Source organism: Spea bombifrons, chromosome 1 (genome assembly GCF_027358695.1).
Source record: "Spea bombifrons isolate aSpeBom1 chromosome 1, aSpeBom1.2.pri, whole genome shotgun sequence".
Classification (NCBI taxonomy): Eukaryota; Metazoa; Chordata; class Amphibia; order Anura; family Pelobatidae; genus Spea; species Spea bombifrons.
In genome coordinates, this window is record NC_071087.1 from 78676936 (window position 1) to 78704422 (window position 27487).

Below are 27487 nucleotides of genomic sequence, written 5' to 3' on the forward strand. Positions count from 1 at the left end.
AGTGGTGTAATTTTTAAGCATCATCATTCTATACAGTCTACAGTTCTTGCTGAACCTAGCAGGGAGCTTTTACGGCAGGCCTCCAGAGCAGGCGAACCAACAACGTTTCAGAGCTGTATTCTACACAATTCGAAGTCTATGAGCGCGCAGTACAACAGAGCTATAAGCAACATGGCTAACAAGATGTATGTATGGGAAGGGTGTTACCATTTCATGTAACACAACAATTTGCGTGAACTTAACTGCTTAAGCATGCACAAAAACGGAGTGTGCCTTCTGTATAAAGCAGCATAAAGATTTTTAGTGGACGTATAAGCCGTGTGATGTCAGCAGGCTACCAAACATACAAACAACAGTATCAAACAAATACCGCCATTTAGATTGAAAATTTTACTTCGATAGGCTCCAAATTTACAAGTAGAAAAAGTAGGAATTGGTTGAAGGCACATATTCTAAATAAAACTGTATACATATATTCATTATTTATATATAATTATATCACAGACTCATAAATATTGTAGATGATGCTTGCGGGAGGGTACGCAGGATCAGTAGCACGCACGCGTGTCATAATAACTTACAGCAAAATAAATCTTTCAAAAGAGATCACAGGCACTGAGAAGAGATCTCATTTGGTACAAACTGGGTATACCTGATACAACGGGGGCAGCACTTCCTCTTAATCCCTTTTATATTTAGCAGGGCTTGAAATGGGTTCCAGAAAAATCTGATGCGCGTCCCCACATGTCCGAAAAGCTAAAATACCTGAGATACAGTTTAGATGAGGGAATACATAGAAAATACATTTTAATAAAACATGCAGCATCCAGCGTTGGAGCACACAGATGTGTGCAAGTAGAGTGTGCAAGGCACTGATCAGAGGACATTGCAAAAAACTGCTAAAATTGGGAAATCTGCTATTGCTGTGCACAGAGCAGACCACAACGGCAGCACAACGTATATGTCGTGTATGTATTTCTAGCTCTAGGATCTATTTACCAAAGGGTGACTTTGCAGGAGAGGCATAATGTCAACTCCTAATTACTCCTAATTACGCAGTATGAAGTTCCAACCACAGAGCGTGTCGACTGTAGAAAGTGCTTGGCTGCTCCTGTAAGACGTATAGTTAAATCAGTGAGACTCTTTCCAGATTTCCCCACCCAGTGAATTGTATAGGGCCAGCTCTGCTTTTGCTACAGAAGAAACCTGCTACCTGTTATTCCTTGTTGATGAATAGCACAGGTGGAGAGTTGAAACTACAGCTCTCCCTTTAGTGAATACAACCCACTGCTATCTCTGGCCAATGTACCCCAAATATCACAACTGACAACAATGGCAGCCACTAGGTCTGCAGATAAAGGACTGGAACAAAATGAAAATAAACTCCCTTTTTTCCTATTGGGGCTTTAATCTTTGGGTGATTGCCCCATTAAAGTGTAAAGTGATTTCTATAAATAATGACATATAAAAGCTGGTGGTAAATAAAAACTGGTGTAGGTCAAGATTGCGTAATACCCTTGGTTTTTCACAGCCAGGCAGTGCAAAGTTTAGAAGGGGAGGGTTAAATGCGCTGTCATATCTTATCATAGCGAGTCAGTTATATGATGCGTATATACACACACTGCACCCTTTTCCTTAACCCCGCTGCTTTCAAAACGACTCACGGGCCGGAATCAATGCACTTTAAAAAAAGAGGAATAAAATAGGGCAGGACGGCACAGGGTACAGACTACTCCATGCGTAAGGGTGATTTTTCTCCAAGGGCAACAGCGTCTGCCTCAAGGGGGGCCATTTCATATTGCACAGTATTTCCCATCCTCGATTCAGTAAAAGGGGTTAGAAATAAACATTAAAAAAAATATATGCAAGCCTCGGAAAAGATTGAAAGTAACATGGGCTCCAACTGCGGTAGTTACATAAAGCAAAGGCTCTAACAGCGGCCAAATAACTACTCTGTCTGATCTTCAGATGAAGGGAGCTGGCATCTTCTGCATATTGTTACATCAGGGCTCCTACCTTGGTTGTTAAGCTATACATTACATATACACACTTATTGTTGTCCTATTTACAGAGAGAGTTGGGTGTGATGCTCTCTCAATGTAAAATGTATCACCTCTCTTACTATAAGAGTCAGGCTTGCAATCTGCATTAGTATTTCAGAGCTATGTTAGTAAAACAATTGCGTACACTTAATGACATTCCTACATAGATGGCACTCCATCAGCTCACCTTTGTGCAGAACATTTGAGGAACAGAGAGTAGCATACTACTATGTGGATGGAAATTATTAAAATGCATCAAACTTAAAAATTCTTTGGTGTAAAAATGAAACAGACTCTTCGTTTCTGGCAAAATATGTTGCCAGCCTGAGATATACAGATATGGATATATATATATATATATATATATATATATATATTATATTCTATATATACCCTGAGCTGACACCCAGGTCACTACCATTCACACAGAGAAGGGCACATGGGGGGTAGTGCAAAGACTAGCAAGGTTGATGTTATGCAAAGATGAGTCCCCCCAGTCCGTCTCTCCACCCATCCGTGAATTATCATACTACTAAATGCTGTATTGCTCTGTATGACTTCTGCCAGCAATGCGTAATGTTCGGCAGAGAAGAGGATAAAGTGCTGAGCGCTGTGAGAAGTCAACTCCTGGACACCAATAGAGCCAGTAACTGAAAAAAATGGAAACCAATCCTAATATCTGTCCTAACGGTACTTGGTGGCTCATGAACATCTGAGGGCTAAAGAAAAGAAAAACACATGACCCCAGTAAAGGTGTGATGGCTCCACAGAATGCTTTGTACAGGTCCAATAAATGGGAAATTCACTTGTGGCAGCCCCCAGAATGAGCACATAGGTAGGGTGGGTGTCAGAATAAGTCTCTACTTGATGCTATGTACCATTTGGAAAATGGAAAGCTGTATCTTCAGAGAGTAGGACACTGCTTGCTGCATTGTGAATCATACCCAAATGTCTACATTCATGCAGCCCATGTTGTGTTGAGGGTAAAAAAGGTTTTGGGGGCCCTTTTCAGTTTTTCTGATGTAAACCGGAAAGATCCAAACACTGGCATCGAGGCTTCTCCCACAAAGATATAGGACTGCTGAAGCCGACTTGGGGCCAGTTCTGCAGGTCTGCAATAACGAACACTGAATGATGCTTCAGCCTGTCTCCCAGAAGCTGCTCTGCTCACCCCCATACTGGATAACACTCTGCCGATCAGAGGCTGTCGGGTCAGGTGCTTTTACTTTTTGTAGCATCTCCTCTATAATTTCCCTAACATTTAAGTGATTGTTTGAAGAAGATGAAAGAATGTTTCCTAGACCTTCAGAGTAAGAGGTACCTGCCCAAAACTCTTGCGTACTAGAGAGTAGGGGGCTTTGAGTATGGTTGTAAGGCAGGGAGAGGTCCAGGGGACTGGATGTGGGGAGTGAATATGGAGCAGACAAAAGCTCTGCGTTCTGACGAGATTCCTCATGCTTGCGCTTTACATTCAGATCCATCTGTTTCAGTTCCTCCTTTACCTTCTGCACACAGCTCTCTGGGATCTTAATGCCTACGGGACAAAAGTAAATGGCCAGTAATGTAATGAACAAATATATAGGACGAGCACAACGCTAAGACTGATAGAACCTATGTATATGTAAACCAGAAATACAGAGGCAAAGACTAAATAAGGCAGTAACAATGTTAAAACAATATATCTATATCTACTGTATCTCACAGAAGTGAGCACACCCCTCACATTTTTTAACATATTTTATTATATCTTTTCATGTGACAACACTGAAGAAATGACACTCTGCTACAATGTAAAGTTGTACAGCCTGTTTAACAGTGTAAATTTGCTGCCCCGCTCAAAATAACAGCCATTAACGTCCAAACCTTGGCAACAAAAGAGTGGAAATGTCCAAATTGGGCCCAAAGTGTCAATATTTTGTGTGGCCACCATTATTTTCCAGCACTGCCTTAACCCTCTTGGGCATAGAGTTCACCAGAGCTTCACAGGTTGCCACTGGAGTCCTCTTCCACTCCTCCATGACAACATCACGGAGCTGGTGGATGTTATAAACCTTGCATTCCCCCACCTTCTGTTTCAGGATGCCCCACAAATGCTTAATAGGGTTTAGGTCTGGGATGTGCTTGGCCAGCCCATCACCTTAACCCATAGCTTCTTAAGCAAGGCAGTACTTGGAGGTGTGTTTGGGGTCGTTATGTAGGAATATTGCCCTGCGGCCCAGTCTCCGAAGGGAGGGGATCATGCTCTGCTTCAGTATGCCACTGTACAGACAACCTCTGCATATGATGCCGAGCACGTGCACTCAACTACTTTGGTCAACCATGGCGAGGCCTGTTCTGAGTGGAACCTGTCCTGTGAAACTGCTGTATGGTCTTGCCCTCTGTGCTGCAGCTCAGTTTCAGAGTCTTGACACCGGGGAGGGGAAATGGCTAATTGGGCCCAATTTGGACATTTCCACTTAGGGGTGTACTCACTTTTGTTGCCAAGGTTAAGACATTAATGGCTGTGTGCCGAGTTATTTTGAGGGGACAGCAAATTTACACTGTTATACGGGCTGTACACTCACTACTTTACATTGTAGCGTTGTCACATGTAAAGATATAATAAAATATTTACAAACATGTGAGGGGTGTACTCACTTTTCACTTTTACACTGTTATACGGGCTGTACACTCACTACTTTACATTGTAGCGTTGTCACATGTAAAGATATAATAAAATATTTACAAACATGTGAGGGGTGTACTCACTTTTCACTTTTACCACCACATCCTCACTTCAAGTTGCAGAATTTTTCCCATCAGTTTAAGCAACAACTTGGAGAGTCAAAGAGTTCCACATTTTAGCTTGGAAGCTATTTACCAACTGTTTACACCCTTTCAGTGCAGGGGGTCAGGACACATTTCCCCCCCTGGGAAGGTTACTCTTTGCCTAGGGGAAATTATGCTGAGAGGGGTATTACCTGTGCATGTATGTAACCTATCACCACCCAAATTTTCAGTGTGGCATATGCATAAGGAAGATCACTAAAATATGCATATGGTATATTTCTATCAATAATGTGCCGTATATTTATTAAGTGTTCTGTGCTACAAATCTAGTATTTGGGAAATCAACATAATAGTTTTAATTTTAGTAAAGGAAAGCATTACTGATTACTGCTTTTGGATACTCACCAACTTGTTTGTGTTTGTCTTTGGTTTTTAAACGGACAATCTGTAGGTAGCTGCTGCTGGTAATGTCAGACATTACAGATGCCATGCGGCTCCACACTCGCAGCAGGGATCCACACAACATGTAGTAATGCCTAAGACGTAATCCCTGGACACACTCCTTCCCCTGTTGTACTCCTTTACAATTGCCATTCCTGTGCAGAGTAGGAGTGAAGTAGATGTTTAATGGAAAACAAGTAGGAAAAACAGCACAAAATTAAAGGGTTTTATTGATATTATATTACTAAAGATCATCAAGTAGATTAGTATATATAGATTTTTTTTTTTTTTACTTTCTAGGATCATTGAAATTAGAACAGCTGCACTCACAAATATATACCGTATTGGCTCGGATATAGGCTGCCCCCGTATATAGGCCGCACCCTAAAAGTTTGGTGCTTTTTTAAAGAAAATTTTTTTCTTTAAAAAAGCACCAAAAAAAACATGCTGCCACTCTGTCCCCCCCCCCCCCGAGATATGCTGCCACTGTCCTCCCTCCCCGAGATATGCTACCACTGTCCTCCTCCCCCCCCCCCGAGATACGCTACCACTGTCCTCCCCCCCGAGATATGCTACCACTGTCCCCCCCCCCCAAGATACGCTACCACTGTCCTCCCCTCCCCGAGATATGCTACCACTGTCCCCCTCCCTCCCGAGAGATGCTGCCACTGTCCTCCTCTGCCCCCCCTCCTCGACTTACCGGAGCAGACTCCCGGGTGTCTTGCGGGGGACATCTACGCTATACGCGTATGCAACTTCCGGTGCCGGTACTGGAAGTTGCATACGCGTATTGCGTAGATGTCCCCCGCCGGCCCCGCAAGGCACCCGGGAGTCTGCTCCGGTAAGTCGGGGGTGGGCAGAGGTAAAACGCATCGTGCGGACGGTCCGCACGATGCGCTTAGACACCCTCCCGTGCCGGCACCCCCCCGTGGGAAGTGCTGGCAGGGGAGGCTGTCTGAGCATATCGGGGAGTAGGATGCAGGTCCCCTGCACCGCTGCGGGGGATCTGTATCCTAACCCCGCTGCCTGCCCGGCGCCCGGGACTGCATGTCTCGGGCGTCGGGCGCTAGACCCCGAATATAGGCCGCACCCCCACTTTAAAGACTTAAAGTGGGGGAAAAAAGTGCGGCCTATATTCGAGCCAATACGGTATATAAAATCAGACACACACACACAAAAAAGGGTAGTGTAGAGGTCTTACCACATAGTATGGCTGCAGTTGCTAAAGGAGAAAATGTATTGTCGTTCCCAATGCTGCTGTGCCTCCTCTGCAGAAATCTAAGAAAAAAAGTGCATATTATATAGACCATTTATTAATAATCACAGATATTAACTATAATCCCCTATGAGATTTTATCCCTGATTCAGGATGTTTACCATTTGTCTCATATATTCTGATCTCCAGCCCTGCTGCACCTATCTCTGATTGGGCGTGCCACCTACTTCGTACAATTGTGTATGAGCTCATCTCCTTTGGATTCCAGAGCAAGGATCTTTTTCTTATGTATGTTAGCAATCACACTCCTATCATGCCAAATCAGCCAGTACATGCTGGAATCTGGGTATGCCTGGGCATGATAGGAGTGTGATTGCTAACATATAAATATATATATATTGAATTTTTTTGTCGAATTTTGGTGTGTTACTTTTATTTTTTTTTATTTTTTTTTTATTTATTTTTTTTTTTTTTTTAAGGTGAGGGTCATTTTCATTTTTTGGCCAAGTGAATCCTGAATTTTTGGTTCCGGTACAGAATTTTTTTTCGGTGCATCCCTAGTTGAAACCATAAATGTCTGTTTAACTAGACTATTCTACAAGCACATATGTAGTTACCTTGTGGTACTTGCTGAGGAGACTGTCCAAAGTCTCGGGCTGGCTTTGTTTTCCAATGTTTGGTTTGTACAGGTTGAAGTGCTTCCCATGCCGATGTTCTGCCAAAACTGCAGAGTACATATCACCACGGACCTGAAAGTCGAGGAAGAAGAAAATGAAAATAAAATACATATACATAAAAATAAATTCCATACATGCAGGATATTTCCAACATAATTTCCTAGAAAGTAAAAGATGTTCACAAAGTCAGGACCAAACAATAGCTAAGTAGACATGCTCCTACCTTATATGACATGTAGAATCCCTCATTAGGAGCTTGCAAATGGAGTGATTTATCTAGAGCTTTATCCCAACTCATGCCACGGTCCACACTTATCTGTGTATAAAGAAAATATATTTAAGTCGGTAACCATGATACAGAGTGGATGGAGGAAGGGCTTTATATTATAATATATATATATATATTAATTAGTAGTTGAAGATTCTTACTCTGTAGAACACAACCTGCCCATCCTGAGGGTGACCGGGAGTCATGAAAATCTCTTTGCTCTCTTGGTAGATCTCATCCACCCCAGGGGCCAAATCTGAAGAGAAAAAAAAACACCAGGATTTAATCACAGCTCTATTTTTAACCCTTCAATATCTAAATGGTCTTTTGTCTTCTTGACGGTTTATCTTACCTAAAATTCCCATATCATATTTCCCTTCTCTTTTGTCCTTTTGGATGAGAAAATCAAAGGTATCAGAGAAAAACTGGAAGAGGCTGTTTTGTTTATGAACTTCCAGGCCCAGCATCCGGTTTAGGAACTTGGTGACTGAACATTCTGGTAAGCAAAAAAAAAAAAAGGCACAATTTATGAATAGATAAAAAGAGTGGTGGAGATAGTGTGTTGCGCCATGGACATCACCCGTAGCAATGTAGATGTATGATGACATGGTTCTTACCTTTATCAACAACAACATTATACTTGGTCTCCTTGCAGCAAATGCCAACCGAGAGAAGCCCTTGTTTTAAATCTAAAGGAATGGAAGAGTGTATAAGAAAAACACAATCACAACGTAGTAAAAGTAAATGCAGAGCGATTGCGAGCAGTACGGTGAATGATTACCCACAAAAAAAATAAATAGTAACAATGATTCTAGAAGTACAACTGGTGGAAAAGGCTATGGAAATCACAGAGAGGATGCTAGGATACACATAGTAGACTATGCCTGAGCTCAGGGCATTTCTACCAGGAAAGAAGAGACAGAAAGTACAGAGGAGTGTTATTATGATGACCTAATACAGCATTTGCTGTCTTGAAGGAGTGAAGCAGACAATGGTATTTTTTCCAATGCTGCAAGGTTTTCATGGACAGGGGCCAAGACTTACTAGCTATTATGATGAGTAAAGTTGCAAAAAAATACATGATCTCAACTATTTTCCACTGACCCTGGAAAAAGGTGGCAGGACCTCCTGGGTATCCCTGGGGAGGAGCAACATCTCTCTGAGTCTGATTCAAGATGGCCGAAAGGATCTGCTCCAGAGCACGTGTCCCATACTGCGGAAATAAAATCACAATTGCTAATCAATCAATGTAAGGCTGGGCATGTTTAAAACTATACAATCAAGACTTTTCCACGTAAGATGCGACTATAAGCTTTGATACAATCTCTAAATTTGCTTTGATGTCTTATACCGCAATACAACAGTATTTTTCTATGAAACAAAATGCATTTAATAAGAACTAAAACATTCAATCATGTGAAACAAGCGTACACACACACACACAAGTTTTTAGGAGGACGTGGCCCCTACCTTGTTCTCAAAGTTATATTTGCTGAGATCTCTACTTTCTGTTGCTCTGCGGTCCCCATGAGTCAGCGCACCCTAAGCAGCAGAAGGAAAAATAATTCACAGTTAATGCGGAATGCGTTTAGCCAAGTCAGAATGCTATCATAATGTAATAGATCTCCCATCACTCACCAGGCTCTCCAATCGCTTTGCAACAATAGAAGCAAATCTCCTCTCTCCTGCAAGCTCTGAGATCAGGAAGACATACTCAGGGGCAGACACTTGGTTAGAGCGATGTGTGCGTCCTGAGGAGGTGGACAGGTGCAATTGTGAGGGAGAGCGCACATAAAAGGGAGACAGAATACATTCTCACTGACGGCACGCCAATCAAAACACTTCTTGTGTAAGCGTGTACATGCAAAACTACCCATTTGGAGTCAGAAAAACTAAAGTAGTTTGGATGGAGGCAGTTCACCAGAGGTGAGGAATATGTTGCTCACCAAATTGTTGAATAGCTCTGTCAGCACTCCACGGCAGCTCTAATGTCATGTGGACTCTCCGTCGCTGGTTTCGCACGCGGCGATCAGCTTGGAGAGAAATTCCGGAGCTTGATGCTTCAGAAATTATTGCCACCAGCTTGAAGAGGAAAAAAAAATGGAGAAACAAAGATATGTGAATGACGTGAAACAAAAAAAAAAAAGATTGGCAACAGTAATTTAAATGCTTAACAGATGAACGCTAAAAATGACAATATTAATCAGGCGAGTCAGAAACAAAAAGGACCTGTCACATAGGTCACACCTTGTCTCCATTCATAAAGCGTTCCTTTTCCCGGAGATTGACATTATCGATGGATAGATTATGCTCAGCACGAGACTCGTACCGCACAGACCCATCGGCTCGACGGACCACGCGTCCCTTTCTACCAGTCATCTGTGATAAAGAGGAGATGGTTAGTAACTGCATAAAAATACCTTCATCAGACTGCACGTCTAAGGGTCAACTACAATACCTCAGCCACGTTTTCTGGACCTCCAAATTGATCTATGAGCTCATCAAGTGTGTTGAGAGGCAACTCCTTCCCCAATGCCTGGACCTTGGCCAGTAAATCTTTTTTCATGAGTTCTACCTGCTCTGGTCCTAAGGAAAAGAGGGGGGAAATTAGTGAAAAGTCCAACTGTTGCCTACTACTACTTGTATCCTTCCATTCTAATAGATTAAAAGAAAATTTGTCCCAGCAACCTATCCCCAGCTCTGCCTATTTGGGCATGCTGTCCACCATATACCCCACATCGTAACCCGTCTTTGATTACCACGGTCAGGCATAACAAGGCCATTCAGAGTGTGCTCCACAAAGATGACATCGTCATTGTCCATTGACGACTCAGGAGATGAGTTGGAGTCACTGTCTAGTCCGCCTTCAGAATCTGAACTACTCTCTTCACTGATCCGGATTACACCAAAAGGATCAGCACGGGACAATTTTCCATTGCGTGGCTTTCCTTTTCCTGCAAGAGGGAAAGAGCAGTTTATTAAGCCATATTAATAACATTGCCAGAGGAAGCCAGAACAGGTGAAACAATACACAGGTGTTCAAAAAGCGTAAAGGTAATGAAGGAAAACAATCTTTACTGCAGGGATAGGTGGTAGAAACAAAGGGAATACTGTAACTGTTTGGTGACCCAAAGCAGGAGACCAAAAAGCCAAGGTTCATTATGGAGTAAAGAGATTGTTACAGGAAGTCCGTTGCACCCTTACGTTTTCTCTTAAGCAGGCCTTTCTCTCGTTTCCTCTTGGTTGAAGGGAAATGTTTTTGGATCAAGGACTTGAAGACACCCCTGAAAGATGAAAAAGTGGATTACATACTTGCCAAAAATACTTATCAACTGTCTATGAGCCATACCCATACAGTACTTAATTCTAGCACTCACTCTGCTGCTGATACAAAGCAATCCAAGTGGCCATCATTTTCATCCATTACTTCTCTGGTACGAGCTTCTCCAGTGGACTGCAGGCCAATAACCACACACTGTTAGGGAATGAGATGTGAGCATAAGGATTTATAAGGATTTGTTCTCCTATGCAATATAGGGCATCATCATAGGTTTCACACTTTTTCCCTAGCTCATCTCACTACAATAAGATTCAGTCTTTTATAAGAGTTCAACACTAAGGGGAGCACAATAAACACGTTTTATGTTGTACATATGACTCTGTGGTATCACAAAAAGGTCTATTCACTTAAGTGGGAGTTTACAGGAGGGTGGTACATTTAAACTCTGCAATATCACTGTATTACCAAAGGAATGGTTTGATGAGCTTGGTGGGGAAGAATGAGTGAGTGACCTGCACAGCCCTAAGGAAAAGTAGTTAATGTACTCCAAGACACTTCCAGATTACCACATTACCACCAAGTTGTCCATTAAATGTGGATGTATCTAAAACTAAATATTTGGCTTACAGAATGCTTGGTAAGTGGCACAGCAGTTTTATCATTGACAAATATGGGTGGATTCAGCCAAGTACGGTTAAAGGGGGAAAGAAAGGAGGTGCAAAGGATACAAGTTGTTGCTTCGCAATTTGCTTTAGGTACAGTTTTGTCCCAGGTACTAATTTTCCTACTAAATCACACACATTGGTCTTATCCAGTACATATTCTATTGTAATGTCACGTCCAAACACAAGTCCCCCTCATTCCCAAGGTCCCTAACTAACTCTGATATGACAGCAATGCTCTCACCTTATCTTTTGCCAGTTCCTGCTTGGCTAGCATCACAAGACGACGCACTTTTGACGCTATACACAAATACTTGAAGAATCTCTGATGAGCAGACCAGAACTGCCCCCATAATGACTTCCTGGACTCCAACCCTAACCAGTCTGCTGCCGTTTGGAAAACTGTCAATGCCTCTGCCCACTTCGAGAGAAAGAGAAAAGAATACGATTATTGGGGTTCTCCTTGCGGTTTTTTTTTTTCTTTTCACCTTGTAATTCCAAATTGTTATGCGACTCTCACCAGCTGGGCAGCCCTGTTGTACATTTGTTTGTATGGCTCATCCAGAGGAATCTCCTCAATCCGGAAGGTGACTCCAGAGAAGCTGAGTTGCCTTGCAATATACATCCCACTGACCTTCATGTCCATGGCAACAATCTCCATGGCACCCACACCCCTGTACGATATAAAGAAGAAGAAAACTAAATAAAAAAAAAAAGAGAACTCTGCAATGAACCTATGCAAACATCTAAAATGGTTGAGCATCCAAAGCAGCAGCAACATATTTACAATACATGTGCATATACGATATAAGCTGCAAGTCACACAAAAAAGGAAGCCAGGCTTTATATGACTTTTTTCAGAAAAATCAAGTAGCGCTATGGAATTAACAGCAAATAAAACAAAAGCTTTCTGTTCCTTGAACAAAGCATTACAGCCCATCTGTTTAGTAGGTCACCTCTTTTCAATGGCATGTAGGAACTCCTCAAAAGTGCTGAAAGATGTTCCTTCACCCCAGATGCCCAAACGGCTCATGTAAATCATGTTCTTGGGTTCAGATGCACCTGTGATGACAAGGAGCCTGGTTAAAGGCAGAGTGAAGCACAGCAAACATATAGATAAAGCAGAGAGAGCTGGTAGAAAAACATCTGGATTGTTGACAAAGACGGGAGCAAGTCTGCACAGACTAACCTGTGGCGCTTGCATACACTACACGTGCCAGAGGTAAGTTGTTCTGCAACTCCAGAACAGCGCGGCCCATCTTGGTGCAGGACGCATTCTTAGCTTTATGACATTCATCAAACACAATCTGCAAGCAACAATGTTAAGGAACAAAAGTATGGACACAATGTCACCGTATGCATTTGTTGTATATACTTGCTGATGCACAGAGCACCAGTCCCTTACCATGTCACTGCAAACATTAATATAAAAAGGGACCTAATCACCTACACAGATATCTATCTATCTATCTATCTATCTATCTATCTATATACACACACTGTGAGCAAGGAGCACATACATTTTATACTACAGTAATAGAACTGCAAACAAATCTGTAGCACAGCCCATAAATAAAGCAGGAATAAAACCGTATGTTTGCTGGACATTTTCCTCATTTGTGTCATCACTGTATGGCCCTCTATGCTAACTATTCACCATTGCTTGTATATTGCAATTGATTGTATATTGCTCTATCCTAACTATTCCCCATTGCTTGTGATAACCTTACATTCTCCAGACTTAGGTCTGGGTCTGCATAGTGTTTAGACCACAAAAAGGATACCACTCCATCAAAGTTCTCCCCACACCAGTCTCTGATTTGTTTAATGCGGGTCCGGTGTTGTCCCCCTGCTTGACTTTCCCCAATAAGTGCTGAGTAAGTAGCAAACAGGACGCCCTCTGAAGCTGAAGTGTCTCCATATTTAATCTTGATAAATAAGAGAAGGCAGAAAGAATAAAGTAGGTCAATATAAATGCAACATAATAAAAATATAATTTTATACAATGATGCCAGTAATCAAAACCATAAAATATCAACTATAAAAGAGATGAGCTAACCTTGCTAAGTGCATGTACTGGAATACAAGTGGCATCGATGTCTCGGAGATCCCGTTCAGCATCACAGCGTAGGTCATTGGATACACTGAACCTTGGAGATATAATATAAGAGTGAGACACACTTAAGCACACAGAAGGCCATAAGCTGCATGCCAAGACACCAAACCAAAAAGCAACAGAGCTTACCATAAAGCTTTCTTTCTTCCTTTGAGGAAGTTTTCCAAAATGATCCCCGCAACTGTACGTCCTTTCCCTACTCCGGCCCCATCTCCAATTAAAAATCCAGCTCTTTGTCCACTTGGGAGTATTACCTCATGTTGCTGAACATGTTTATGAAGAGACAAAAAGGAATAAAGCATTGAGTATCACCTCAATGTTCTCATTAGCGTTTCAATGGCTTCATCAACTTACCTGGCAAGCATATATAATGGCTTCCAGTTGCAAAGCAGACAGCAGACCTCTGTCAATAATAGAATTAGGAAGGGACAGCGAGTAAGTAATATTCGGTGGAGGAACACTGGACAATGTGCTGGTCTCCACCACACGGTCAGGATGCTGCCTACCAATTTTAGCTGAAACAAGACACAAGGATAGGCATAAATCAGTGGGTAAGTCACCAAGTTCACCGAGACCCTTACCATCATGTTAGACAGCAAATAGACACTCACATTTAGATGGCACATAATCCGCATAGGTTTCCGTGTGCCCCAGTTCCTCTGTGTCTTCATCTTCCTCTTCTTCTTCTGCAGTCTCTTGAATCTGAGGTAAAAAAAAAAAGGGGGGAGAGGAATCAGTTTTAAGCTTGTCAGGAATTAGTGGTTATCTAACCTTTCAAAAAAAAAAAATCTGTGTCTAACCTGTGGTTGCACTGCAGGTGTGCTGATTATAGCCTGCAGGTCCTCTAAGCTGTCCAAACCAAGGAAAGGACGGTGGTTTTGTGGGAAGAGCTGAAAGGGGAAATGACAGAGGACAAGTCACATACCTGAGAGCATGAACTATAACACTAATAACCAGCACATCAAAAAGCATAAAATGAACTCGGTTCTTGATCACACACCTGAGTGGAGATGGAGTCCTGAGAAGGAAAATCCCATATTGTTGGTACAAGGCTGAGGCTGTCAGCTGGCAGGAAATCTTGGGTGTCAGTGATGTCTGACAATGAATCAGGAGGGGAACCAAGGATGGGGTGACTGGATGGCTCATTGAGGTAACAGGAGTCCTGAAAAGGAAGATATTTAAGTTCAACTAAAGGAATACCACAAAATCTTGGTCAGCTCTCAGCTTTATTGGCATTGGAACATCATCCTTTCTGACACAGATGGCAATGAAACTAAGCTCACTTGTGATCTCACCTTCACATTTGCCTGCTCAAATCAATAGCGTTCAAAATCTTTAATCAAAGTACAGAACAAACATTGGAAGGAGTCATTTATGTTTAGAACCTTAGCTCCTGGTCTTTTGCCACTAGCTAAGTCATTCAAAGAAAAGGGCAACTGGAATTCTATCAAACATGTCTCCAAATGTTGTGCACTGCTACATGTGCACTGAAAAGTGAGCTGTCAATGAGTTCTTATATATACTATTTTTGCTGTATAATTTATATACCACTCTGCCAAAAAAAATCTCAAGGACCAGTTTTAGCCTCACAATGTAGGATATTATATAGATAATACACCAAAAGACACCTGGCCATCACACCGATATGAACTTGTTGAACATCCCATTCCAAAACCATGTGCTTTGCAGCTATAACAGCTTCCACTCTTCCGTGAAAGCTTTCCACAAGATTTTGGAGCGTTTCGGTGGGAATGTGTGCCCATTCAGTGAAAATCACATTTGTGAGGTTAGGCCCTGATATTGAACCAAAGGTGTTTAATAGCTTCACGGTCAGGGCCCTGTGCACTCAAGTTTCTCTACACAAAGCTCGTCAAACTGTCTTTACGGACCTTGCTTTGTGGACAGGGGCACAACAATCATGGTCACAGGGGTCGCAACTGCAACTGGTCCTGCCACACTAGGGGGCCTGGGCGACTCCTGCAACCACTTAACACAATGATGGCATGCAGTGATAGGAAGCTGTTTGTGGGCAAAGGTGGCACATGTCAGTTGAAGTTGGGGGGCCTGTGGTTTCTAGTTACTTTCCTGGACAGAGTCATGCTGGAACAGGAAAGGGCCTTCCCCAAATTGGTGCCACAAAAAGTGGAAGCATACAATTGCCTAAAATGTCTCTGCATGCTGTAGCATTAACATTACCCTTCACTGGAGCTAAGGAGTCTAGCCCAAACCCGGAAAACAGCCCCACACCATTATCCCTCCTCCTCCAAACATTACAGTAGGCACTATGCATGCCGGTAGATCCTGGGATCCACCAAACCCAGATTCAGCCATCGGATTTCCAGATAGCGAAGCGCGATTCATCACTCCAGAGTTCAGTGACAGTTCACAATATTAGCACTTACAATGCAACAGGGGAGAAATTTCCCAAATCGACTTGTGGTACAGTGCCATGAGTCACTGAGCTCTTCAGCCCTACCCGTTGTACTGCCAATGTTTTTCTACGGAGATGGCATGCCTATGTTGTCAGATATTTCAGGCTGAATATATATAATTGTCTTTTGCGTGGCATGTTATTTGAATTACCTATAATGATGTTGCATATAGCAATTATAATTTTTGAGTAGTAACACTCAACAAAAATCGCGTAACCAAATAGGAATTTTTACTAAGACAAACTGATTTAATGTTCAATAGGTAAGAAAACGGTTAATCGGTACATACCAATACATAATGATAGCAAACATACACAAATATGTTAAACATGTGATCAAGTTGCTAATTATGCTATGTAACACTTAATCTGATCGCCGGATGCTAATCAAACAGGAGAGCTTTATGCTAAAACACATTGTCTTTAAAAGACAAAAAGGGTTTTTTTTCCCCCACTGGAAATTGATCCTCTATTTTATTTTTGTTTTACGTCAATAATATATTTACATTGTCCGCTGGCTATTCAAATAATTTTGAGAAAATAATGTTTCCAATTAATTTTCCTTCATCAACAGGACAGCAGCAACAATAAATATGTTATTTTTATCTTAAATTGTGGAAAATGTTGTCTTCTCAACATAGCAGGATTTCATTCTGTTTTGGGATATATACAATATATTTAATCATTATGAGACTGCAGTTTATAACTTAGAAATATGGCAAGGATGTGCAGGGTATTTACCGATAATTATAGTATATTCTTCTGAGGATATACAATATTTCCATCTATTAAAAATATCACCAATAATCTGTAAAGATTGTCTAAGCACAGATCCAATTGAGTACCTGTCTTTATAAATTGTTATTAGTACCATTACAACAGACTAAGAGCGAGGTATGGTTATTTATTTTGCTACCGCCCTATTTATTGCATTTTGCCGTTTGGTTCGTTATTGCTGTGTGGAGTGGAACTGGGGAATATTGGATATTATTAACACATGCGGTTTATCTCTGGTAATATCATTCTGATCAATATCAGATGTTTATACAATATAAGGCAACTCATCGCTGTATGCGGTGCACTGTACCGATCATATACATATGTTGCAGATTGTTTTTCACAATTAATTATATCTTGATTAACTACTGTGGTGATATATGTTTAAGAATTAGATATTTTTGGTGATCTGAAAGAATAAAGGATTAGAGGTAAAATATAGGGCATCTCTTTGGATGAATATTGTGGGTGCGGTCCTACAATAATTAATAGCGCCAGCAATTGCATGTGATACAATATTGGTTTCACCTACGTTATCCCTTAAATATCCCTAATAAGGTGCTTGATTTTATACATCTGTTAGCAGTAAGTGAGACTGAAACACCTAAAGTCAATTAGGAGGGGTGTCCACACTCACTAGATGACCAAAAGTGTATATAGGCAGTGCCAATAAGCCTGGCATGACAGGCTGCGCAACAACAATAAATACCCCTTCAGCCTAGTTGCCCAGTATTTAAGAATACAGCCAAGTCGGCGTGGATGATGCTGCTGCACCTTCAACTGGCTGGTTCCACTTTTAATGAAGACATCCCTAAGCACGGTTCTTGTTTGTGATCATGTTGCTATATAATTTAGGAGTCGTACTTGAGTTATAGGAATTATACTAATACACAAACTTCACCTCCATAATTTATCATGAACCCCAAAACGGTACGTAATCTGTTTATAGGCTAACCCCACCCATGGGTCAGCGATCAGACGAATGTCAGTTGAAACGCTGAACCCTGGCAATCATATACATTCCAGAAGGAGTGACAGACCATATTATCGTATGGGTTCGCCGTTATTATTACCGTTACTGTAGAAAAGGCAAGGCAGAAATATACGGAAACCAGCCTCAACCTTTCGTAATCCAGAACATGATGCATCTCTTTAAAAAGAAAAACAGTGATCCTTCAAACTATAAATTACCGTAAGAAGGGTCATGCACAGCTGGATATTACAGGAAAAGGCATCTCCACTCTTGCACATTAAAATGACATCAAGCGATCTTCCACTTAAGAAAAAACAACCCTAAGAGTTACCAGTAATACAACATTCAAATATTATTTTTGCGAAATCTAAATGTAGAGCGGCTTTACAAAGGCTATTATTACCATAGGAGAAATCTCTCAATCCTATGCATCGCTATCCAGCCTACAACTTTCACATATGTTCCAATTCAAAACTGGTCAAAGCAACCAAATACTCCAGATCTTGATGAGCTCATATAGTCCTGCTAGTAAGGGGTTCTTCATAAATTAACAAGCGTTAATACAGGATTATCAATTGGAATGGGATCCTACAATGAGATTATCATCGGACATTAAAAACTGTTTCTAACACTACTGGTAGTAACCCAAATATAAATATTACTGCCCGCAGTGTGAAACAAATTTCCCTTTCCAGTTGCCTACACAGACTGATCCCCCAATTTTAGGGCCGGTAACCCAATCATTAAAGGTAGGATGCAAATCTAGAGCGATGCACAAACGCACCCGGGGCACTTTCACCATCTCCAGATATTATTAATGTTTATTGATTTGTAATGTATTCCCACCAACTAGGAGCTAGGCGAAAATTGAAATATGATTACTTACATTTTCTTTGCAGATAATTAGGAAAAAAAAAAACTAAACATTTTTAAATCAAATAGTTAGCAACGCAAGAAAACAAATCATGATTGTGCCTTTCCACTCCTGTGTATATAGCTAAAATAAGAGGACTAGTATTAGATATATTATTTATTAGTCTCAATATTCCTCAAATCACAAAAAAAAAAAAATTACAGATAAATTGTGTCTCTGATAAGCAGACGATCATGAGAACACAGAAAGAGAACAGTCCGACTACAATTCCAAGTGTCAGATATTCAAGAACCCCCTAAATGCATCACTGTTAGAAGTAAGAACAACCCCTGGTCCTGACATTTCGGTAAAAACAATAATTCTGACATTGCTGGGTGTTGTGGATGATTAAAACCATACAGGGGAGGGGGGGAATCAATATGTGTTGCCAAATATACAAAGGTTCTCCAATTCTATAAAGGGGAGAGATATAACATTATTATGTTTGAGACAGGCATATTATGATATTACTGGAAAACAGATCCATCAGTGTTGCCGTCACTTTTAGAACCCCCCCCCCGGACTAGAATTACTGGAAAATGAGGTTGGCCAAACCCCTGGTGCCAGGTAAGCCTTGCCTCTCAAAACTTTACTGCTGGCGCCATGTCCCCTTTGGCGTACTTTAAACATCACTCTATGGGAAGAGCCCTCATTGGCCGCAAGAAATTCAAGCTTGAACCTAAACGAAACATAATTTTATCCTAACATACTAAAAAAGTCCATCAAAGTCTTCCCTGAAAGAAATATCCTTATGGGTGAAATCAGAGACATCCTATATTGGGCCACAAAAAATATTTATATAATTAACCTTTTCATTCAAATATTTATATTGGGATTTTTTTCCCCCCAAATAGTTAATGAGAAAAAAAAAAAAAAAAGAAAGAAATCAAACGCATGGTCAACAAAAATCAATGTGTTCAGAAGTATGTGTAACAAAGTTTCAACATACATGCATGGGAGATATTCTGACTGGAGAATCTCTGTTTCCAAACAAAAGTGGACAGTTTTTGTGAATAGTAGGCTACAGACATGGCAACCTACGTAACCAAAGAATTTATTTTAATGTATCTATTGATAGAATGGCCTGGTTGTCAGATACATGTAAAGATGCCATTCTTTCTGTTGTGAGTGGAAGACACGGAAAGACCTGCCTAGATTGCAAGAAATAGCCTCAACGGCCTAGGTGATGTTAAAAGGAAAAAACGTGAGCTAGCCCCCAGCTTGGCAATATCTTTGTTCAATTTGTTCAACAAATCTACCGTAATTATGTGTCTCCAGAGTTCTACTGGAGTTTTATGAAGCTCAGAGTCTACAATGCAAAGCCCAAAGATATAAGCCATAACCCAAACATTACATGAAGCTACAGTCACATATTAACAAACCAGAATATCAAATAATATAAACTAGAACTGTATGATAGCTATGCCTCATCCTAAATTTGTTCTGAAATATACTATTTATCTATGCTGCTGGGAGATATGAAGCTATTGGACCATCCCAGACATTAATGCTAGAGTTCCCTTGCCAAGTCTGCTGCTCACGGAAGAGAGACCTACCAGTCATGCAGTTACTGGAAGAGGGCAGGGTAATAATGAGTATTCTGAAAGGTCCACAAATTTAAATCTTGACTGGAGATATGTCAGATCAATTGTTCTGTTACAGAAAAGACCAACATCGGTAAATGAAGACTCCTATACATTATCAAGACTGCCTACACCATAGCAAGACCGAGAATTTCGACACTACCCAAGCCAATCCTAAAACAGGCAATTTGAAAGGGACTCTGGTATTTTAGGAGACCTCACCTTCACAGCCTCGGTTCAAAACATTTGCCTATGGGTCTTTTTATTACATGAGGGCAAAATTAGACAGTAGCCTGATAACCTGATATACTGTTAAAAGAAAAAAAAAGTGGGAGAGAAAAAAGTAAACGAGAACCCTGGTGGACCCTTTGTCAACCATATGTCTTGTAATAATTTCTATGAGATACTCTAATCACATATAGCTACTGTTGAGAAATGTAAATTAATATCTATTACCGAAACATCTATTACTGGATTAGTCACCTGATTTAATTATCGCTGACTAAGCGTACTACACTAATATCAAGGAAAAGGGACTTCACAAAGCCATGAACATAACAAAAACAAGCCTTCTCCATTGCTACTGGAATCCAGAGCAGTCAAGAGCAAATTTGTAAAAGATCCCCCCCCCCCAAACCTTCTGCTACAACAAATGACAAGAGGCCCTCAACTCATGTTATTCAGGAGACTTGTTAACCCAGCATTGCTGCAAGACAAGTGGCCAATATCGTTACAGGAAGAACAGGCGTAATTGTAATATTACTAGGCTTAAATTACCAAAATACCTCCCCATGTTAGTAAGGAATTGTAAAGTAAAAATAACAACCTGGAGATCCAATACTGAATTTTATATTCCTGTGAAAAGACTGATCCTTTGAAATACTGGAAATATATGAAAGGCCACCTCTTCTAATCCACTTTCTTTTGGAAAGAAAATATAAATATATCAGACAACACATTAACATTGGTATTATCTTAATACGAGACAAGCTGCTATATTTTTATATAAGCGTATAGCCGCCATCTTGATACTACTGGCAGACTGGCTTTGGAAACGCAAAACAAACCTGATACTACATCTATATAGTATCTTGTCGTAGAATGGATGGATACATAACCGCCTCTGAAATATGAATTTGAACAGATACAATCCCAGCCAACAAGTATTTCGAATATTAAAGCATGTGTTCCTACTTGGCTCCCAATGTTACGGGGAGCAAACAGTTTACCTAATCCCCTTACCATTGGGTATTTAAGTAAAAAATAAAAATAAAAAAATCCGGCAGATCATAAGAAAACAAGCCACATACATATTAAACTGGATAAATAACCACATCCTGCAAAGTAAGAACCTCAATTGTACTAAGAGATCAACAGTTCTAACCACATGTACGTACCCAAGCTGGACAGACCCAGACATATCAAAATCATGTGACCTTGTCCGACATCTGTCACACAGTAGAGATACTCATTATCACGCGTATATCTGGGTCTATAAGCACACACAGTACTACTCTATACCTGAAAGCCTCCTCAGTTGCATTACCTGTTGAGTTGCTGCTGCGCTCATAGTCCTCCACAGTGTGAGGAACCTTCCCGACTGATACGGAAGAGGAAGAATGACTCTATAAAAACATCTCAGCATTGGAACAAGAACTTGCCCAATGCAATTAATTACCAAGTACACGAAGTCTGTCCCATCCCTCGTACAAAAGCGAAACTAAAAACAATATGCTCCTGAAGTGATATCAGAGAGCGACCTCGTTTAGGAGAACGTTAAGATACGCACACAACTTTTATCAAAGGCAACACTTTTTAAATGTCCAAAAAAAGCAGGAGAACACCGTAAGCGTTTGGACAGAACGAAAAACCGACAACACCCTCTAAGAAACTTAAATTAAAAAGGGATGTACCTTGTTCACAGAGGACACCTTCAGCCAGAAATGCAGCTGTGACATGCCAAAAAAACAGAGGCGCTGGAGCAAGTGCAGATGGAGAGATTCAGCTTTACACATGACAGCAGGACATCACAACAGCTGGAAGCTCCTACCCCCCCTGCTTCTACTCACTCCTCCCTCGAATGAAACTGCAACCAGTGGCTCACTCTTTGCTTTTTTTTCTCTCCACCCTATGACTCCCCTCCTCTTCTACCTCCCTCCCCCCAGGGCATACACAGCCGGCCCCTGATCCCACTTCCTCTCAGAGCAGTTCTGACTTTCAGGAAATGATTCTCGGCGAGGATTCCTGGCAGTCACAACACTTACCGAGCCTGGTAGCAAGCTCCGCCCACAACATACCTGTACCTGCAGGCACAGCCAATCAAAGAGCAAAACCACCAGCAACATAAACCTCCAGCGCCACACATTAACCTCTTTGCTGCCAAGTGCCAAGCTACGAACTATGCATTTAACCTCTTTATCGCCATAACAAACTGCTATCGAACCGCATGCTCGCTTGTAAATGCACTCTTAACATGTTCCTTGCTTGTTAACTCTTTCTTTGCAATCACCCTTAATGCAAGTCTCTATGTGCGATGAAGAATTGATTATTCCCCCCCTCCTGGGAGCAATTGGATTGAGGGGAATGTAGCAAATTCCAGGAAGTTTAATATTTACAGCAACTAATGCGGCCACATTATCATTAGTATCAGCTCCAGGAACCCAAGAAGAATACCACCCCCCTGACAGTGTCTAAAAATCATCAGCAGAGAGCCCCCTCCCTTTGCAGAAGAAAAAGAAACACAACAGAGCACGGGTCTGCAATTCTGCACAAAGACCCCTATTAAAAAGACATCGCTCCATTACCGCTGCCACAGAAAAGAAACCTGTCAAAGCAATCATCCCACGTAAAAACACCATAGGCGCCTACCCAAGTGCCTCAAACGGCATTTGTAAAATATTTACAATAGACACAAGGTAACAGGATTTAAATAAATAAAAGAGGGGGGTCATTTTCTGCCGCCACCCAACAATATGCAGTCACTACGGGGCAATACTTATCCTCTTTCAAGCCTAGAATGTGAGGGTTCCAACACTATTAAAAAAAACTGTCTGTTAATGGGGACGCTGCCAGATGTTTTTACTGATTGCGGTGTCATTCTGATAAGTTTGGTTATGAAGGCAAACAATTCCTTCTAACCCTAACCTACAACTATGATGTAGCCAAATACCTTTTGAGGGAGGTGCAGAAGAGGTTAACAGAGAAGTGTTCGGGACTGGCAGTTTGTTCTCTTTTCTATAATTACCCTCCTTTCGTTCAACCCGCTTTTCCAGGGGTTTTCCAAAGCAAACTAGGTGGAATTTTAGCTTTTATATGCATTCATCGGTACAAGCAAACTTTCATTTGGGGTACAGCGACAAAGGCTGCAGCACGTCCATTCCTCCGAGGAAGCAGTTCGATCAGATCGCTTACACATACATTACTGGAAATATCCCTGCACATTACGCAACATACAGCACAGGTCACCACAGAACTGCAGCCAGACGGAGGGGAGGGAGCACCGAGACACCAGGGGCAGAGATGGTGGGGGCGGACACAATGAAGCAAGAACGGGCTCAAAACATGGGGGAATAGAACAGGACACTCGCAAATGGAAGAGGATAGCACCGTGAGACATTGCGTGGCACTGCAAGACAATGGATCTACAAACAGAAGGCAGGAGGTTACAGGGTCAAGTGGATGAGTCTATTCAGTAAAGGGAAGGTTGTGGTTTTAACTTATTTACTTCGCTATACATTATGAAGTTCCAACCCCAGTGAGCCTCTGCTGCATAAAGAGATTGGCTGGCCCTGTATAATGTATAGTCATATTGTTGAGATATCTTCAAAGTCTCCTTACGCATTGAATGATGCATTCTACAGGGCAAGCTCTTGCGGGGTAAAAAAAAAACTTGCTAGGCATGGCCCTTCGTAATGAATAGTGTGGCTCAAGGGAGCTGGAAACCACAACTCTCCTACAAACACTCCTGACAAATAAACCAAGAGTCTGATAAATGGAGACATTGATAGGTGGTTTTGTATGTGGAGTATGGGACAGCGTTAAAGGGGATACACTGGAGGTGTCATATAATAAAATAGTAAAATAAGACATGTTGCACTGCCAGGGGTTAAATAAGTTAATCATGGCAGAAACAAGCAGGCAAAAACATGCACATAATAGACAACACTGGATGACAGACTGAGAAAGGACCCCCACCAGAAAGTCCGGGCTGTCTATTAAGCTGTCGCCAAACGAAGACGAATTGTTCTGTGTGACTGGACCATTGTAATATTCTGCCTGGTTGTCAAAACCCAACCTGTAAGAAAAAAAATGGTTGTTATTATTAGAAAATTTAACTGCTAATTAAAACAAAGAAAATTAAGGTAAGACGACAAGAAATTCAGAGGAGCAGGAGGAGTAAATCAGAAGTGTGCATGATAAATTGATGGTCTGCAGTAGCCATGCATAAAAACAAGAGAAAGAAGCGATGAGACAAATAAGATTGTGAACGCAAGCTGGGAATTCGTTTGACAGTTTCAATTAGTAAATAAACTGGTATGACAGCATACAATGTGAAGTAAAAGCGCACCAAGCGGGTGGACCTGATGGAGGGTCCGCCAACTCCACAAACATCAAACACAGCCAGGACATAATTTGGCACTCCAGTAATGTGACCACTGCATTTATTACACCATCACACAAATGTTCCAGTTGTATGGAGGCAATACCAAGCCTTTTCTTTGTATTTGGTTTGAAAAGGGGGTGAGATGCAAGTAGTGGTTACAGTAAGTGGTCTCCGTGGAATCTGCAGTGTACATAATGGCACAAACTGGGTATTTCACTAATGTAGGCGTTTCCAGCAGAGTGGTGGTTTCAACTCAAGTTTCTCCTGTAAGAAGGGTTGAGGTGGCACTCCATAATGCACTGTTTAACTGGCAAGGTGACTAAAGATTTCGCACTGATTTAACTGCATTATTAAGACCAACCCTGTTCATCCGGCAAGGGAAGATCGGCCCTGCATATGGAACAGTGATAATACGGAGCTGAAACCGTAACTTACCTGTAAACCATTTTAGTAATTAAACATCACAGAGTTCAATGAAACCAACAAAGATAAATCTTCCAAAGGAAAAAAGAAGCAGAAAGGAACAGACTGGCAAGCATGCAAGAAAGTGCTTCAGGAACAAGAAGTGTATCCTTGAAGAATGACAGGCTGGAGTAACACTAAGCTTCAGGGAGACAGGTGGGAGAGAAAAATAACAGACAATACACTGCTCAGTTTGGAGACAAAAGAGATACAAGAGAAAGTCTGCAGAGAATTTTGATATCACAGAACACCAACAAGATACATGTGATAAGCAAAGCATGGAAGACCCAGTGCAGCACAATCCCCCACGAGGGTTGAGGACCATCCACTGGGAGACATACTGCAAAGGGTTCTCAGCGGTGACAACCTGGGGTAACACAGGGGAGCAAGGCATACAACAGTGAGGAGAATGGCACAAGCAGTAGAAAAAGAGCAATAAAGAGACATAGGCGCAGAAATGGGTCATACAGATACACACACGTTAGATATATGAGGAAACAGGACAAAGGGGCAGAAGGGCACACAGGAGGGAGATAGAGAGGAGAAAGAGGTACCTCCCTCTCAATCTGCATAAGACCAAGGAGAAATCAGGCCCAGAAGGAAAAGCAATAAATAAAGAAAGGACAATGGGGAAGCAGGGAAACACTACATACAGTGAAGCAGCAGACATGCTGTGTGGCATGATTAAAAGGATACTTAATACAATATAAAAGGCTGGGGAAAAAGGCATATGGAGGAACACATCGACTACTACAGGTAACAGAGGACTGCTCAAAATGGAGAGGAAAGGAGCAAGACAGAATGGCAGAATTGTGAAGAACAGGCAGAAAGATGCCCAAAGTCCAGGGCCCATGAGTTTTGAATGCAAGAGGACCAGCAGGGAATATATGGTAAAACAGGAAATCTGGGTGGGGAGACAGGAGTAAAAGCACATGTACAGAAGAGACATTTTAATGAAAGGGGAGAGGAAAAATCAAATACCTGTCAGGGCCTCAAACAGAATACTACCTGCTGTCAATAGATATGTTAGCCCAATAGCCATGGATTCAGCCTGTAAACCTTCAGGATGAAGCAACAAATGTGGGCAAGCAGAAGAGAGACAGTGTAGGGAGGGAGAGGAACTTACGGATTTGGGCTGGTGAGAGGAGCATGGGGCAAGCAATGAGCAGATGAAAATGTGCAATGTTTCCACAGGAAGCCAGCCAGCGCCGGGGTCTGAAATTACAGCAAATGTGTATCATAAATCCGCCATCCCTCCCTTTATTTATTTTTTGCTGTCTGGGACTTTAAATAAGTCCTTGACAGCTGACAAATTGGGTGACCAGATCTTACTCTAGATGACATACAGATAGGGCACATAAGCGTTCAGGACCTCAGAGGTCTTCTCTTTCAGTTTTTCCAAGTCTACATCTTTTTTTGTACTGGCCCTATAAAAAAGGTCCCACCTTGGACTAAGGGCACCAATATAACTCCATTTTAGTATACAGTAGGCAGAGGCCGCAGCACATAGTGCCTCTCTCCTTGTCATATCGGTGAAAATTGTCGTCATTTGCAACTCATTACAGACTTTTATCATGTCATGAAGACTTGCACTAGATTATAGGGGATCATTTACTTAGACCTCATAGCTACAGGTCAAAGCCAACAGAGCCTTGATCAAGCCCTCAAGGTTGTGCACTTTGATAATACCATATCCAATAGAAGTGCGCTACGGGGGCAAGAGTGCTAACAGAAGGGCCAGAAATACTTCTCAGGATTTCTCATCGTGTGCACCAGGGGATAATCGTGACAGGTGACTCTTCAACAAGTATTTTAAACATGTCAGTTATTGGTAATGCTACGTAGCAGCTGCTATTTGGAATACTTAAAAGACAAAAGGTGATCCATCATTGCGTGAAGGCAAGCTGCAAAACAAGGAAATCTAGAGTGATCCAAGTAATAGTGCACTAAAGATTAACCCTGCCGTGAAGACACTACATTAATACCACTTAAAACAAGGCTGCCCCCTAATGCAACCCTGTGCAAGGCAAAATATTACCCAGTGCTTCCCCAACAATAAGAGCCTAACATTCTTGGTGGACTAAGTCTACCTTCCCTTCTCACCTCCGCATTCGATTGGGTTGGCTGGTATTGCACAGCTGCCGTAGAGCACATCCCACTAGCTCCGTGTAGCGGCTCAGGCTGTGGGTATCTGCCCCCCCTGTCCATCACAGGAAGTGTGTAACGCATCAGGGTCCCCACATCTTCATGGCAGCACGATGGCAGGGACAAGCT

The 27487-nt window shown here is 41.7% G+C and overlaps 1 protein-coding gene across 1 annotated transcript; it reads right to left on the bottom strand.

Annotated features, from left to right (window-relative positions):
* Positions 1 to 2397: 2397 nt before the first annotated feature.
* On the bottom strand, positions 2398 to 27487 carry SBNO2 (strawberry notch homolog 2). Its single transcript, XM_053464758.1, has 31 exons — positions 27317 to 27487; positions 26340 to 26428; positions 24343 to 24442; positions 14472 to 14633; positions 14272 to 14361; positions 14083 to 14173; positions 13826 to 13986; positions 13601 to 13734; positions 13415 to 13505; positions 13140 to 13283; positions 12545 to 12662; positions 12312 to 12417; positions 11876 to 12029; positions 11600 to 11776; positions 10791 to 10888; positions 10618 to 10697; positions 10173 to 10367; positions 9872 to 9999; positions 9661 to 9792; positions 9360 to 9495; positions 9052 to 9164; positions 8884 to 8955; positions 8518 to 8626; positions 8031 to 8102; positions 7766 to 7909; positions 7575 to 7669; positions 7369 to 7461; positions 7086 to 7217; positions 6454 to 6530; positions 5217 to 5407; positions 2398 to 3576 (listed from the first exon to the last, which is right to left on the bottom strand). The coding sequence occupies exons 1-31, from the start codon at positions 27440 to 27442 to the stop codon at positions 3182 to 3184; spliced, it is 4005 nt and encodes a 1334-aa protein (XP_053320733.1). The 5' UTR covers positions 27443 to 27487; the 3' UTR covers positions 2398 to 3181.

Excerpts from the sequence above, each read along its gene's own strand:
- SBNO2 (XM_053464758.1), bottom strand. The coding sequence starts at position 27,442 with ATGCGTTACACACTTCCTGTGATGGACAGGGGGGGCAGATACCCACAG. Across the intron at positions 8,627-8,883 it reads AATATAACTTTGAGAACAAG|TATGGGACACGTGCTCTGGA; the intron begins GTAGGGGCCACG and ends TTATTTCCGCAG. Across the intron at positions 7,670-7,765 it reads ATATGATATGGGAATTTTAG|ATTTGGCCCCTGGGGTGGAT; the intron begins GTAAGATAAACC and ends TTTTCTCTTCAG.